The 14,341-nt window shown below is 48.3% G+C and overlaps 1 protein-coding gene across 1 annotated transcript in view; it reads left to right on the top strand.

Moving 5' to 3' along the window:
• Nucleotides 1–12,461, top strand: part of Dna2 (DNA replication helicase/nuclease 2) — a 32,694-nt gene extending 20,233 nt beyond the window's left edge. Inside the window, 8 exon segments of the mRNA XM_032889257.1 lie at nt 136–360; nt 1,187–1,380; nt 4,365–4,454; nt 4,541–4,745; nt 5,502–5,591; nt 7,645–7,827; nt 10,634–10,780; nt 12,047–12,461. Coding sequence (XP_032745148.1) covers nt 136–360; nt 1,187–1,380; nt 4,365–4,454; nt 4,541–4,745; nt 5,502–5,591; nt 7,645–7,827; nt 10,634–10,780; nt 12,047–12,115 — 1,203 coding nt within the window. The 3' untranslated portion in view covers nt 12,116–12,461.
• Nucleotides 12,462–14,341: the final 1,880 nt, after the last annotated feature.

The following is a 14,341-nucleotide window of genomic DNA, read 5'->3' as shown; positions in this document are numbered from 1 at the left end:
GCTCTTTAGAAAAGTTACTTATCTCTTCTCTTGGATTCCGGTGTTACTGAATGTTGTGAGTGTTTGAAAACTATAAGCCCGTTTAACGGTTATCAGGGCTTTAAGGTGATGTTTTTCTCTGCCTTCCATGCCTAGGTAAGGATCCTCTCTGCCTGTGGTTTCAGCGTTCTGCTGACCAGTTATACGCACTCTGCAGTGGACAATATTCTCTTGAAGTTAGCCAAGTTTAAAATTGGATTTTTGCGTCTGGGTCAGTCTCATAAGGTCCATCCAGACATCCAGAAGTTTACAGAGGAGGAGATGTGCAGACTGAGGTCCATTACGTCCTTAGCCCATCTAGAAGAACTCTATAATAGTCACGTAAGTCAGTCTGATTCTTACTGTGTGTGTGCATGTGCGTGTGTGCATGTAGAGGACAGTCTCAGTTTGAGACAAGATCTCTCTTTGTCCTGTAAGTTGACAAGTAGGCTAGGCTAGGCTAGGCTAACCGGCCAGGGAATCCATCTGTCTCCACAAAGAGCTTTTGTTGTTTGTCTGTCTGTCTGTAGATCAGACTCACCTTGAAGTTACTTTGTAGTTGGCTTGCCCCTGACCTCCCTCAGGAGTTGGGATTACAGACCTCTGCCTCCATGCTGGGCTTGCTGTTGACTTTGGGAGCACTATGCACACATTAGGTTCTGGTCCTCTCTGCATATATGGTTTCCTGGTCTCCCTCTCTGTAAGTTGCCTTTTGTCTTCTTCACAGCATCTCTTGCAGAGCAAGGGAGTTAGTAATGTACCAAGTATGATGGTGTGGGCCTGATCTCTCGGCTACCCTGGAGGCTCAGGCTAGTGGTCCCCTCAGACCCAACCATTTATGGCCAGCCTGTGCTACATAGAAAGTCCGGGGGATCCTGGACTAACTACATAAAAAGAGTCTCCCAAGAAACAAAACAAACTGTAAATGTTTCTGAATTCAGTAATGAGAAATTCTTGCTGTTGGAAGGGATTGGTTTTGATTTTTTTTTTTTTTCGGAGCTGGGGACCGAACCCAGGGCCTTGCGCTTTCTAGGCAAGCGCGCTACCACTGAGCTAAATCCCCAACCCCGGTGATCTTTTAATTTCAAAAAGTGTATGTGGGGGAAGAACGGGACCCAAGTACCGTCTTTGACGTTCAGCAACTGACTTATTTTCTGTGTTTACCTAGCCTGTCGTTGCCACAACCTGCATGGGAATAAACCACCCAATGTTTTCCCGAAAAACCTTTGATTTCTGTATTGTGGATGAAGCCTCTCAAATCAGTCAGCCCATCTGCCTGGGCCCACTTTTCTTTTCTCGGAGGTTTGTGTTGGTGGGGGACCATAAGCAGCTTCCTCCCCTGGTACTGAACCGGGAAGCAAGGTGAGTACATGCTCTTGTCTGCGTCCTGTTGCTGTGTCAGACACTGATCAAAACCGTCCTGGAAATGATTTTATTTGGCTTCTAGATTACAATTTACCACTGAGGGAAGTGAAATCAGGAACTGCAGCAGAGGCTCATTGGGAGCACTGCTGATTGGCTTGATCTGAGGCTCACAGGGAGCACTGCTGCCTGGCTTGATCCCAGGCTCAGGGGTAGCACTGCTGCCTGGCTTGATCCCAGGCTCAGGGGGAGCACTGCTGCCTGGCTTGATCTGAGGCTCAGGGGGAGCACTGCTTCCTGACTTGATCCCAGGCTCATGGGGAGCACTGCTGCCTGGCTTGATCCCAGGCTCAGGGGGAGCACTGCTGCCTGGCTTGATCCCAGGCTCAGGGGGAGCACTGCTGCCTGGCTTGTGCTTTGGAGTGAGACAGAGTCCCACTATGTATCCCCGGCTGGCCTGGATCTCACTTCGTAGACCAGAAATCTGCCTACTTCTGCCTCCCAAGTGTTAGGACTAAAGATGTGCACCCTCACACGGGTTTCAGCTTGGTTTTAATAGATGGATTTTGCCGTATCGTCCAGGCTTGAAGGATCTTTCTGCCTCAGACTCCCATCTCGGGCTTCTAGAGAGCTGGGATGACAGACCCGTGTCACCATTCAGTACTAAAGTTTTAACTTTAGGAGCTGGAAATGTGGCTCAGTTCTCAAAAGTGTTGCCTGCTGTGCGTGAAGCCTTGGGTCCATCCCAGTGGTGCATGAACCAAGCACAGTGCACACACTTCCAGCACTTGGGAGACAGGCTGGAGGATCAGAAGTTCAAGGCCATCCACTGCTACCTTTCAAGTGTGTGGGTCTGCCTGGGATATTTGACCTCTGTCTCAAAATTTAAAAAAAAAGAAAGAAAAGAAAACAGCAAGTTTTAATTTTAAGCTGGATTTTTGGGAACCCGTGAGATTGCCCAGTGGGAAAAGCACTTTCCCGAGCCTGGAGCCTCAGCTAAGGTGGAAGGAGATAGCCACCAAAGGTAGTTGCCTCAGCTAAGGTGGAAGGAGATAGCCACCAAAGGTAGTTGCCTCAGCTAAGGTGGACGGAGATAGCCACCAAAGGTAGTTGCCTCAGCTAAGGTGGACGGAGATAGCCACCAAAGGTAGTTGCCTCAGCTAAGGTGGACGGAGAGCTAAGGTGGACGGAGATAGCCACCAAAGGTAGTTGCCTCAGCTAAGGTGGACGGAGATAGCCACCAAAGGTAGTTGCCTCAGCTAAGGTGGACGGAGATAGCCACCAAAGGTAGTTGCCTCAGCTAAGGTGGACGGAGATAGCCACCAAAGGTAGTTGCCTCAGCTAAGGTGGAAGGAGATAGCCACCAAAGGTAGTTGCCTCAGCTAAGGTGGACGGAGATAGCCACCAAAGGTAGTTGCCTCAGCTAAGGTGGTGGAGATAGCCACAAAAGGTGCCACCAAAGTTGCCTCAGCTAAGGTGGACGGAGATAGCCACCAAAGGTAGTTGCCTCAGCTAAGGTGGCCGGAGATAGCCACCAAAGGTAGTTGCCTCAGCTAAGGTGGAAGGAGATAGCCACCAAAGGTAGTTGCCTCAGCTAAGGTGGAAGGAGATAGCCACCAAAGGTAGTTGCCTCAGCTAAGGTGGAAGGAGATAGCCACCAAAGGTAGTTGCCTCAGCTAAGGTGGACGGAGATAGCCACCAAAGGTAGTTGCCTCAGCTAAGGTGGACGGAGATAGCCACCAAAGGTAGTTGCCTCAGCTAAGGTGGACGGAGATAGCCACCAAAGGTAGTTGCCTCAGCTAAGGTGGAAGGAGATAGCCACCAAAGGTAGCTGCCTCAGCTAAGGTGGACGGAGATAGCCACCAAAGGTAGTTGCCTCAGCTAAGGTGGACGGAGATAGCCACCAAAGGTAGTTGCCTCAGCTAAGGTGGACGGAGATAGCCACCAAAGGTAGTTGCCTCAGCTAAGGTGGAAGGAGATAGCCACCAAAGGTAGCTGCCTCAGCTAAGGTGGACGGAGATAGCCACCAAAGGTAGCTGCCTCAGCTAAGGTGGACGGAGATAGCCACCAAAGGTAGTTGCCTCAGCTAAGGTGGAAGGAGATAGCCACCAAAGGTAGTTGCCTCAGCTAAGGTGGAAGGAGATAGCCACCAAAGGTAGCTGCCTCAGCTAAGGTGGACGGAGATAGCCACCAAAGGTAGTTGCCTCAGCTAAGGTGGGCCGGAGATAGCCACCAAAGTGTAGTTGCCTCAGCTAAGGTGGGACGGAGATAGCCACCAAAGGTAGTTGCCTCAGCTAAGGTGGACGGAGATAGCCACCAAAGGTAGTTGCCTCAGCTAAGGTGGAAGGAGATAGCCACCAAAGGTAGTTGCCTCAGCTAAGGTGGACGGAGATAGCCACCAAAGGTAGTTGCCTCAGCTAAGGTGGAAGGAGATAGCCACCAAAGGTAGTTGCCTCAGCTAAGGTGGAAGGAGATAGCCACCAAAGGTAGTTGACTCAGCTAAGGTGGAAGGAGATAGCCACCAAAGGTAGTTGCCCTCCAGCCGCCACAGGAATACCACAGTGGCGGTGCAAAGCACAATCGTCTTAGTTAGGGTTTTCCTGCTGTGAACAGACACCATGATCAAGGCAACTCTTATAAGGACATTTAACGGGGGCTGGCTTACAAGTTCAGAGGTTCAGTCCATTATCATCAAGGCGGGAACATGGCAGCACCCAGGCAGGCATGGTGCAGGAGGAGCTGAGATGTGTTCTACATCTTGTTCAGACGGCAAACAGGAGAAGACTGGCTTCCAGGCAGTTAGGATGCGTGTCTTGAAGCCCATACTCACAGTGACACACCTACTCCAACAGGGCCACACCTCCTAATAGTGTCACTCCCTGGGCCGAGCATATTCAAACCATCACAGTAGCTAAAGTTAAAAAAATTAGTTGGATCCTTCCTAAGGGACAGTTCGGTGTGCTTACAATATGGTTTGTTGGCAGAGCTCTGGGCATGAGCGAGAGCTTGTTCAAGAGGCTGGAGAGGAACGAGAGTGCTGTCGTGCAGCTGACGGTACAGTACAGGATGAACAGGTACGTGCGGCCTGCCCGTCCTGTGTGCCTGGCCGCTTTGTCTTCATCTCCATCCAAACCGAGGTGGTGTTCTCTAATTCTTCCAGGAAGATTATGTCCTTGAGCAATAAGCTCACGTATGAAGGGAAACTGGAGTGTGGATCAGACCGAGTGGCCAACGCAGTGATAACCCTGCCCAACCTCAAGGATGTCAGGCTGAGCCTGGAGTTTTATGCCGATTATTCTGATAACCCCTGGCTGGCTGGAGTGTTTGAGCCAGACAATCCCGTTTGTTTCCTTAATACAGATAAGGTAAAATGAGAGTGAAGAGAATGAGTGAAGAGTGAAGAGTTTTTTAAAATATTTGTCCTAATATTTAAATTTCTCAGCTAAGTTTTCAAGCCGATTACTTAGAACCAAGCTTAGCACATTCTAACATACACCTACACCTCAGCACAGCACCACAGTCCTGTCTGTCTGTCCTTCTGGTTCTCATCTAGCCAGCCTCAGACTCTGAAATCCGTGATCCACGCCCGTGCCTCACCGTGTGTTGTGGCACCTACTGGCTCCGGTGCTCTCGGGGCAGTTATTCTACAGGTAGATGAGTGTCAGGCTGAGTTCTTGAGGTTGGGGTGTGGAGTTAGGATCAGAAGTTCAAGATCATCCTGGTCTACTGGTGTAGTTCAGGCCATACCTGAGACACTATAAACAAACAAACATATTTTACAGAACCAACGTATGTGTGAGATGAATGCTGTGTGAGAAAGATGTGGGCGGGTCACCTTCAGGCTAGGTGTGCCTTTTCTGCTGCAGTGTTTGAAAAAAAGACACCGAGATCTACAGTGTTAGGGCTGGAGAGGCTCAGTAGCTAAGAACACTGGTTGTTCTTCCAGAAGACCAGGTTCGAGTCTCAGCACCCACATGGCAGTTGACCTTTGAGTACCAGGTAAACACATGACTCACAGAGATAGTCAAACATCCCTATATATTACTTTATACTTCTTTCCGTTTATCTCCAACCTAGTAGTCAGGTCAGACCACATCACTGGCTCACATTTCTCTGCTTAGGTCCCAGCTCCAGAACAAATTGAAAATGGTGGCGTGAGCAATGTCACAGAAGCCAGACTCATCGTCTTCCTAACCTCAACTTTTATAAAGGTAAAGTAGTGCATAGGCTAGTCGCTATGCACGCAGAGTAAGTAGTAACTATTTTGTTAATATTGCCAGACCCTAAGGAACAGAAGATCTGGTGTTAATATTTGTTCATTGAGATATAAGGAGGGTCAGGATCTGGAGAGATGGTTCAGTGGTTAAGGGCTGATATCTTAGAAAGAATTTGAATTCAGTTTCTGTCATCCATGTTAGACACTTCACAGCCACCTCTAACTCCAGCTCCCAGGATCCAAAACCCAAATCTTAAGACACTCTAAAAGCTACAGTCAGAAAATTTAAGATTTTTTTGTTGTATTTTGTGACACGGTATATATATATCTATATATCTGGCTCTCCTGTAGCCCAGACTGGCCTAGCTCTGGCTCTCCTGGAATTCATTCTATAGTAAGGATGGCCTAGAACTTGTAGAGATCAATCTTCTTCTGCTTCCAGATCGCTGGGAATAAAGGTCCAGTGACATGCAGTTCTTTTTATGGTAGCAATTGAAGTTTGTCCTAAGTGTCACTGTGTAGTGTCCTGAGTGTATAGGGTCATTAGAACCTTTGAAGGGGGTGGTTCTGATGTTCTTATGGGAAATGAAACTGAAGGTCCTGTTCCCCGATTGGTGATCAATCAATAAAGATGCTAGCAGCCAATGGCTGGGTGGAAGAGGTGAGACTTCCAGTTTCCTGCAGGCTAACAGACGCAGGAAGAAAAACATTAACCATGCTTCAGAGGGAGAAAGAGCCACGAGCCATGTGAGATCTCAGGCAGAGTGGCCCTTGCCCACTTCCCAGACTGGGCTTCCAGTAGCAGGTGGAAGAACAGAAATGAAGCTAAGCTGAGGGCAGATTTAGGGAGCTGAGCTAGGACTAAAGTTAACTGAGCAACTAAGCTGAAGGCAGAGGTAGAGGTGTTGCTGGAAGTAAAGAGCAGGGCACCTAGTCCAGAGAGGCTTAGGGGAGCCCAGCAGCCTAGCCCAGAGAGGCTCAGGGGAGCCCAGCAGGCTAGCCCAGAGAGGCTTAGGGGAGCCCAGCAGCCTAGCCCAGAGAGGCTCAGGAGAGCCCAGCAGGCTAGCCCAGAGAGGCTCAGGAGAGCCCAGCAGGCTAGCCCAGAGAGGCTCAGGGGAGCCCAGCAGCCTAGCCCAGAGAGGCTCAGGAGAGCCCAGCAGCCTAGCCCAGAGAGGCTCAGGAGAGCCCAGCAGCCTAGCCCAGAGAGGCTCAGGAGAGCCCAGCAGCCTAGCCCAGAGAGGCTCAGGAGAGCCCAGCAGCCTAGCCCAGAGAGGCTCAGGGGAGCCCAGCAGGCTAGCCCAGAGAGGCTTAGGGGAGCCCAGCAGGCTAGCCCAGAGAGGCTTAGGGGAGCCCAGCAGCCTAGCCCCCAGGAGAGGCAGCCTAGCCCAGAGAGGCTCAGGAGAGCCCAGCAGCCTAGCCCAGAGAGGCTCAGGGGAGCCCAGCAGCCTAGCCCAGAGAGGCTTAGGGGAGCCCAGCAGCCTAGCCCAGAGAGGCTTAGGGGAGCCCAGCAGGCTAGCCCAGAGAGGCTTAGGGGAGCCCAGCAGGCTAGCCCAGAGAGGCTTAGGAGAGCCCAGCCATTGACCTAAAGCATATAAAAAATAAGTATGTTGAGGGATGAAGGGTCTGGCAGCACAGTCAGCCCAGAGTTTAAAGCATTTAAAGCGGGGTAGTAGGAACTACACACTACAAACCTTAACTCTGAACACGACAGCAGAAAGTTGAAGGACTGGGAGAGAACACAGTGGATAAAAGGACTTGTCTCTGCCTGCTTAAAGATCTGACTGAGTTCAGATCCCCAGCACCCATTTAAACGTCAGGTAGGTGTGATGACCTGCCTCTAAGGTCAGAACTCTGGCCTCCACATCTACAGGGAACCTTCCATCCCCCATAAAGGCACCAAAACACACAGCTACAAAGCACATACCTGCAAGCAATGAAAACTTAAAACGTTTTAAAAGTTGGGGCAAAAGATATAAATACCAAGCGGCAGTAAAGCTTCAAGAACTTAGAAACCAGGACGCATCACTTCATGCCTGTCTTCCACTTAGGCAGGCTGCAGCCCCTCGGATATTGGCATCATCGCCCCGTACCGGCAGCAGCTGCGGACCATCACCGACCTGCTGGCACGGTCTTCTGTTGGGATGGTCGAGGTTAACACAGTGGACAAGTACCAAGGAAGGGACAAGAGTCTCATCCTGGTGTCCTTTGTTAGGAGCAACGAGGATGGAACTGTAAGTTGACTATCTGCACCCGACTGATCTGAGCAGTCTTCTCCCTCCCCCATTCTGGCCTCACATCATCAAGGCTAAAACCCAAGGCCTTGGGTTTCATTGCTAGCCAGGCAAGCACCTCACCCATAAAGCTACACTCTAGCTCATTCTCTCTCTTTCTGTCTCGTATATGTGTAAATGAGTGTTTTGCACACGTGTGTCTGTGTGCCATGTGGGTGCCTGGAGTCATTGGAGCCTGGGGGAGAGTGTCAGATCCCCTGGAAGTGAGGTCATGGGTGGGAATGAGATACCATGCGGCTGCTGGGAACAGAACCCACGTTCTCTGCGCAAGCATTAAGTACCCTAATCTAAGCCATCTCCCCAGCTTCCCTCCAGCTTTCTCTCTCTAAATTGTCTAAGAACAAGGCGTGTGTGATTGGAAGGCAGGTGGCATTTGACTCTGGGGTTTTTTGAGGCGGGGGTGGGGATGAGGAGTTTCTCTGTGGGTGTAGCTCACTCTGTAGGCCAGGCTGGCCTTGAACTCCGATTTGCCTGCCTCTGCCTCCTGAGTGCTGGGTTTAAAGGCATGTACCACCACCGCCACTACCCAGGACGTTTGACTCTTAAGTCCTGTGACCTGGGCTTGAAACCCAGAAGCCACATTGTGGGAGAGAACTGACTCCCCAAAGTTCTCTTCTGACCCCACTCCTGTGCCGTGGCACCTGTGCACCACATATGTGATAGTCACGGTGAATAAAAATTGTATCAAACCAAGGAGTCGGGAGGATGCCCGCATGGTAACAGGCTTGCCTCACAAGTGTGAGGCCGAGTTCAGATTCCACGTAAAGTGCTGGTGTGGTCATGGAGTCCTGAAGTCCAGTGAAGGCAACACAGTGATAGAAGCAGGAGGCTCCCCAGAAGCCTGTAGGCCAGTGAGACCTGACCTCAGACAACAGAGGGGTAGCTAAGGAAGGACACCTAAAGTTGACTTCTGACCTCCATATACATGCACCCAGCTCTCTCTCGATCTTTCCCTCTCCTCTTTCGTGTACACACACACGCGCACACACACACACACACACACACACACACACACACACACACACACAAATGTAGAAATAAAACAAGCTGGAAACTAGGAGACAGGCAGGAGGATCTCTGAGTTCCTCCCTATGAGGCCCTGTCTAAAAGCAAACACAAAACCATTTTGCCCTTTGTTGTTTGTTTTGAGGCAGCATGTTCTGTAGCCTAGACCTATCTCAAGCTCACATTGTAACCCAGCCCTCCCATCTAAGAAGCTGGGATTCCAGCTATGTGCCCCCATGCCTGGCCACCATTTGTATGTGTGCAACGGGATGCTGTGAAACAAGACTGTCCAAAGGGTGCGTTAGAAACCTTTTTGTTTTGTGAACAGCTGTCCACTCCTTACCCTGGTAACCACTCTGTCCCTGAATTCTTGTAATTATTACTTTTTCTCCTAATTGGCTTACTGCACTTGGATAGATTTGTAATACAGCATGCATCAGGCTTTTTTTTTTTTTTAAGATTTATTTTATATATAAGTACACTATAGCTGTCTTCAGACATACCAGAAGGGAGCATCAGATCTCATTACAGATGGTTGTGAACCACCATGTGGTTGCTGGGATTTGAACTCAGGACGTCTGGAAGAGCAGTCAGTGCTCTTAACCACTAAGCCATCTCTCCAGCCCAGGATTTTATTTTTAAGACTCAATCATAGTGCTGGATATTGCTGGTGCATGGTTTTAGTCTTAGCACTGAGAGGCAGAGGCAGGCGGAGCTCCAAGTTCAAGGCCAGCCTGGTGTTCAGAGTGAGTTCCAGGATAGCCAGAGCTACACAGAGAAACCCTGCTGGAAAAGCAAAACCAACAAGGGATTGAGATTGAATCATGTTCTCTCATCCATGGAATCACATTTAACCTCGCTCCTTATCTCAGAGTGATTGAATCCCTTTCACCACATTTGGGGCATTTTTCATACAGAATACTCTTCAATTCACAGACACTTTCAGGTTCTTGTTTCGTTTACATTCTTTTTTCACTCTTTAATACTGTTTCCTTTTTAAAAAAGGAATTAGTCATTTTTGCGTGAATATTTTACCTGCATGTATGTCTGGGCGCCACATTCATGCCCGGAGCCCCAGGAGGCCAGAAGAGGGCATTGGATGCCCTGGAACTGAAGTTACGGATCCACCATGTAAGTGCTGAGAATCCAACCCAGGTCTTCTGGATGAGCATCTGGTGCTGCTCACTGAGCCACAGTACCATTTTTAAACATTCCTATGAGGTTTGAAACACAGTACCATTTTTAAACATTCCTATGAGGTTTGAAATGCCCCAAATGTGGTGAAACTCCTTACCCTGCTCCTCATTACTCCATTCCTGCGGTCCAGATAATGGCGCTTCTTGTTTGTGTGACTTTCTGGATTACGTACATGCCACTCTGGACTTAGTTTTACTCATAGCACACTGGGTCATGCCTGTGACAGAGACTAAAGCAGGGAAGGCTGGAGTTGGAGGTTAGCTTGGGCTACATAGTACAGTGCCTCAGAAAACAAAGGGACAAATAGCAAACAGCTATGGTGGCCCAAGCCTGTAATCCTAGTACTTGGAAATTGGAGGCAGATCAGGAGTTCAAGACCACCTTGACTGTGTAGCAAGTTTGAGCCCAGTCTAGGTGAGCTACAAGAAACCCTGTCTTGAAAAAATCAAAAAAACAAAAAAAAAGTCGTTTAAGGTAAACTATGTTATAACAAATTTAGATATATAGCATGACTGGATTGGAAATTTCCTTCTTTTTTTCCCAGCTTGGTGAGCTCCTGAAAGATTGGCGAAGACTCAACGTGGCCATAACCAGAGCCAAACATAAACTGATCCTGCTGGGCAGCGTGTCCTCGCTGAAGCGCTTTCCCCCTTTGGAGAAGCTCTTTGACCATCTGAACGCAGAGCAGTTAATATCCTTGCTCATTCGTGGGCTCCCTCAGGCTTTCTTTCCGTGGGTTCCCCTGTGCTTGAGTGAATGTAGGCTTACCTTTGTCTGCCATGGGCATAGTTCAAAGACCGTTTTGATGGAGGCAAGAAACGCGTCACAGAAGTCTTGTCTGGCCATCACGTAATGGTGATGGACAGGGTAGTCTGTGGAGTGAGCTGGGGAGAGGAAGTGGCATTCTCTGCCACCAGGACCAGCATATGCAGGAATGGGCTCCCCCTTCCTGCCTTCTAGCCCCAGATGCTGCATCTCATTGATACAAGGCAAAGTATTATGCTGTAACTGGAAAAATCAAACTGGGTATAGCGTAGTGTGGTTGCCCACCTTTAGTCCCAGCCCTGGGTAGGTAGAGGCAGATGGATATCTGAGTTCGAGACCAGCCTTTTGTAGAGTTCCAAGACAGGCAGGGCTTACGTAGACTCTGTCTCAAAAAATGGAGTGTGGGGGGCAAGACTCGAAGCTCCTGTGTCAGCCTTCTGCTTGCTGAGTTACGGGCATGTTCCACAAAGCCTGGCTTTCCTTCGTTTGCTTGCTTGTTTGTTTGTTTAGAGACGGTCTCTATGAGACCTTCCCTGGCCGTGCACTGAGATGCTGCCGCTGCCTCTGCCTCTTCAGGGTTGGGATTATAGTAGCAGTTCTCAAGCTGTGGGTCTCCCACCCTGTGTGGGTGGTCAAACAAAAGGGCCAGCATATTGGACATTTACATTATGACTCAGCAAAGGAAAAGATATAGATAAGAGGTAGCAATGGAATGGTCTTATCACTGGGGATCACTAGGACACGAGCTATGTTAAATATGTGTAATACAACACGTGTTACAGAGTCGCGCATCAGGAAGATCAAGATCCACTGGATTAAGGGCACGCAACACAGCCATCTCCCAGTTCGTTACTTTTCAAACAGGTTGTTCTGTGAGGTGAAGTCTCAGGTATCCCAGGTTGGCCATGAAGTATAGTTGAAGGTGACCTTGAAGGTCTGATCTTCCAGCAGCCCCGGGTTCAGGCCTGGGCCCCCACCCCTGGCTTTCTCTCACTTTCAGACATTATTCTCCCCTATCACTCCTTCTCTACCTTCCCACGGGGTCCCGTGTATCCCACGCTATTGTGCAACTTACTGTAGAGCAGTGGTCTTGAACTCCTCCTGCTGCCTCCACCTCTGGGGCTGAGGTTATGGATGTGCACCATAAAACACAGGTACATTCACTGGATCTTTCTTCCTTAACTTATCGTACATCACGAACCTTCCATCAAGAGAGCACGAGAGTCTGTGCCACATCCTGGGGGACTGTCAGAGAGACTGAAGCACTGCACTGCTACCTGCCGTGCATGGCAGTGAGGGGACCACATGACCTAAGCTCCAGCTTAGCTCTGCTGGGAACGCCACCCTTAAACTGAAGACGACGTTTAGCCGAAAGGTACAAAAGGACGTGAATGTACCTTTCTCAAAGTTCCAGATTTTTCTCTTCTGTTACCAGGCGAAATTCTACTTTAAAAATACTGATGTACCCAAGATTGAGAAGTCAAAATTTGGAAATACTTCAAGTATATCTGTGTATGGCCAAGCTGGGGGAAGTAAGATTTCCACTTTAAAGCTTGGGGTCTGTACTGTAACACCTAAGGTTCTGTTAGATCTCAAGGTCAAGATCTCACAAAACAAATTAGAATTTGGGGTCTGGTTCCAGAATTGTAAAAGGTCAGACATACTGGCTTGACTCCTGGCTAACTCTGAATTTTGTGATTTCCTGGGTTTTTTTATATTTAATATTAGATGAGGTCTTGATATAAAACATATTTTTGATGTATTTGATATAAAAGAAAAAAATTTCTGAGGAGTTTTGGTTTCTGAATCAATGCCAGCTTATGAGGTACGGCCTGTTTCATCCTGGTTTGCCTCCTTGGGGTCATTGCTCAATCTTTTCACTGATGTACAGATGTTTTTATGGATAAATTTACCAGCGAGCATATAAGGTGACTTCAGGTCTTATCTCCTGGAGTAGAAAACCTACCTCACTTTGATGCTTCTGTCTTTTTTTATTAATTTAATGTACAGTTTAATAAATTTTTTGTCCTGATAGATTTTGCTGAATCGTTTTCATTTTATGACTTATATGTCTGTGTGATGTAGGGTTTCCTGTATGTTGGGTGTCTTGAACCTGTGACCTTCCTGCTTGTCTGGTTGCTGCAGTGGTAGAGATTGAGCCTCCAGCTTTGAGCACGTGCATCCCATAACCTAGTCACCCGCTGTCCCCCATAACTACTAAGTTCAGGTGTCTAGCTTCTTTTTCCCTGATGACAGGGGAAATGTTCCTTATATTTACAACAGTTACCTTTCTTTTGCTGAGATAAAGCATCAAGTCTGAAGGCTACTTAAGGAAGAGTTTATTTTAGGTTCCCAGATGGAGAGTCCATGATGGTGCTGGGCATTGCGGCAGGAGACTGGAACTGAGATGTCACATCTTCAGCCACAAGCACGAGGAAGAAAGCTTACTGTCAGTGAGGTGAGACTGAACATCAACGCCTTCTCCAAAAGGCCAGCTTCCTACCACGCTGAACCATCTCCAAACCGGGAACCAGATGTTCAGATACCTCTCTTCCCGGGATCGTGTTCATTCCAGCCACAACATCCTACAGCTGAAACCAAGAAATAACAATATCCCAAAGAGCTTTATAAATGATGTACTGGGTAGGCTTACCCACTGAAGGAAAACAGTAGACGGCAGATCAGAGAGTTACTGAAACACAACCCAAGCAGTCACAAGAGTCCAGCGAAGCAAGAGCTGTATTTAAATAAGGCCAGTCAGAGAGTACAGCACATACATACTACTGTGCCTTTGGACGTTCACCTTAGCAGATGACAAATTTCTGTTGTAAACTCGGACAGTTACTGATTGATCATGGACACAGACTCTGGAGCTCACTGTGGTTCAAAAGAGAAATTGTACAGTATTTCTAAAGGATGGAACCTCAAAGCGCAGAGCGGGCTATAGCATTGTCCAATCATATTTTGACACAAGAGGCTTGAACAAGGAAGTAAATGTTGGTGACTGGGCCTTCTGCAGGTCACCTGCTTACAAGGACCTTGACTTAGTTTTGCAGTCAGTCAGGTCTCCTCCTGGACTCAGGTCTGGAATTTAGAATGAGAAGGGAACAGAGGAGTGGGCAAGCTACACATGGTCAAGTAATTCACTTGCAGGCAATACTTGCATGCCTTACTTGCAAGGCCACTTCCCTTTTACTGGTTAACAGTAGACAAACATGAAACACCCGAAATAGCAGGCTAGGAGTTGGTTCTGGGGCCTGGGAACATGACTGCCAACAGGATAGATGTTGTTTCTAAGATGACTGGGTTCAGGCAACTGTCTCTAACATTATAAACCAGAGTATTGATTTAATGTTGTGCAGATCTACTTTTGGTGGTTTTGAGATTTTTTTTTTAATATAGTCTTTTTTTTTTTTTTTTTTCTTTTTAAGATTTACTTATCTCGGGCTGGAGAGATGGCTCAGCGGTTAAGAGCACTGTCTGCTCT

Source organism: Rattus rattus, chromosome 18 (genome assembly GCF_011064425.1).
Source record: "Rattus rattus isolate New Zealand chromosome 18, Rrattus_CSIRO_v1, whole genome shotgun sequence".
Classification (NCBI taxonomy): domain Eukaryota; kingdom Metazoa; phylum Chordata; class Mammalia; order Rodentia; family Muridae; genus Rattus; species Rattus rattus.
The sequence above is the reverse complement of the archived record's forward strand: the minus strand, read 5'-3'. Positions and strand labels throughout refer to the sequence as shown.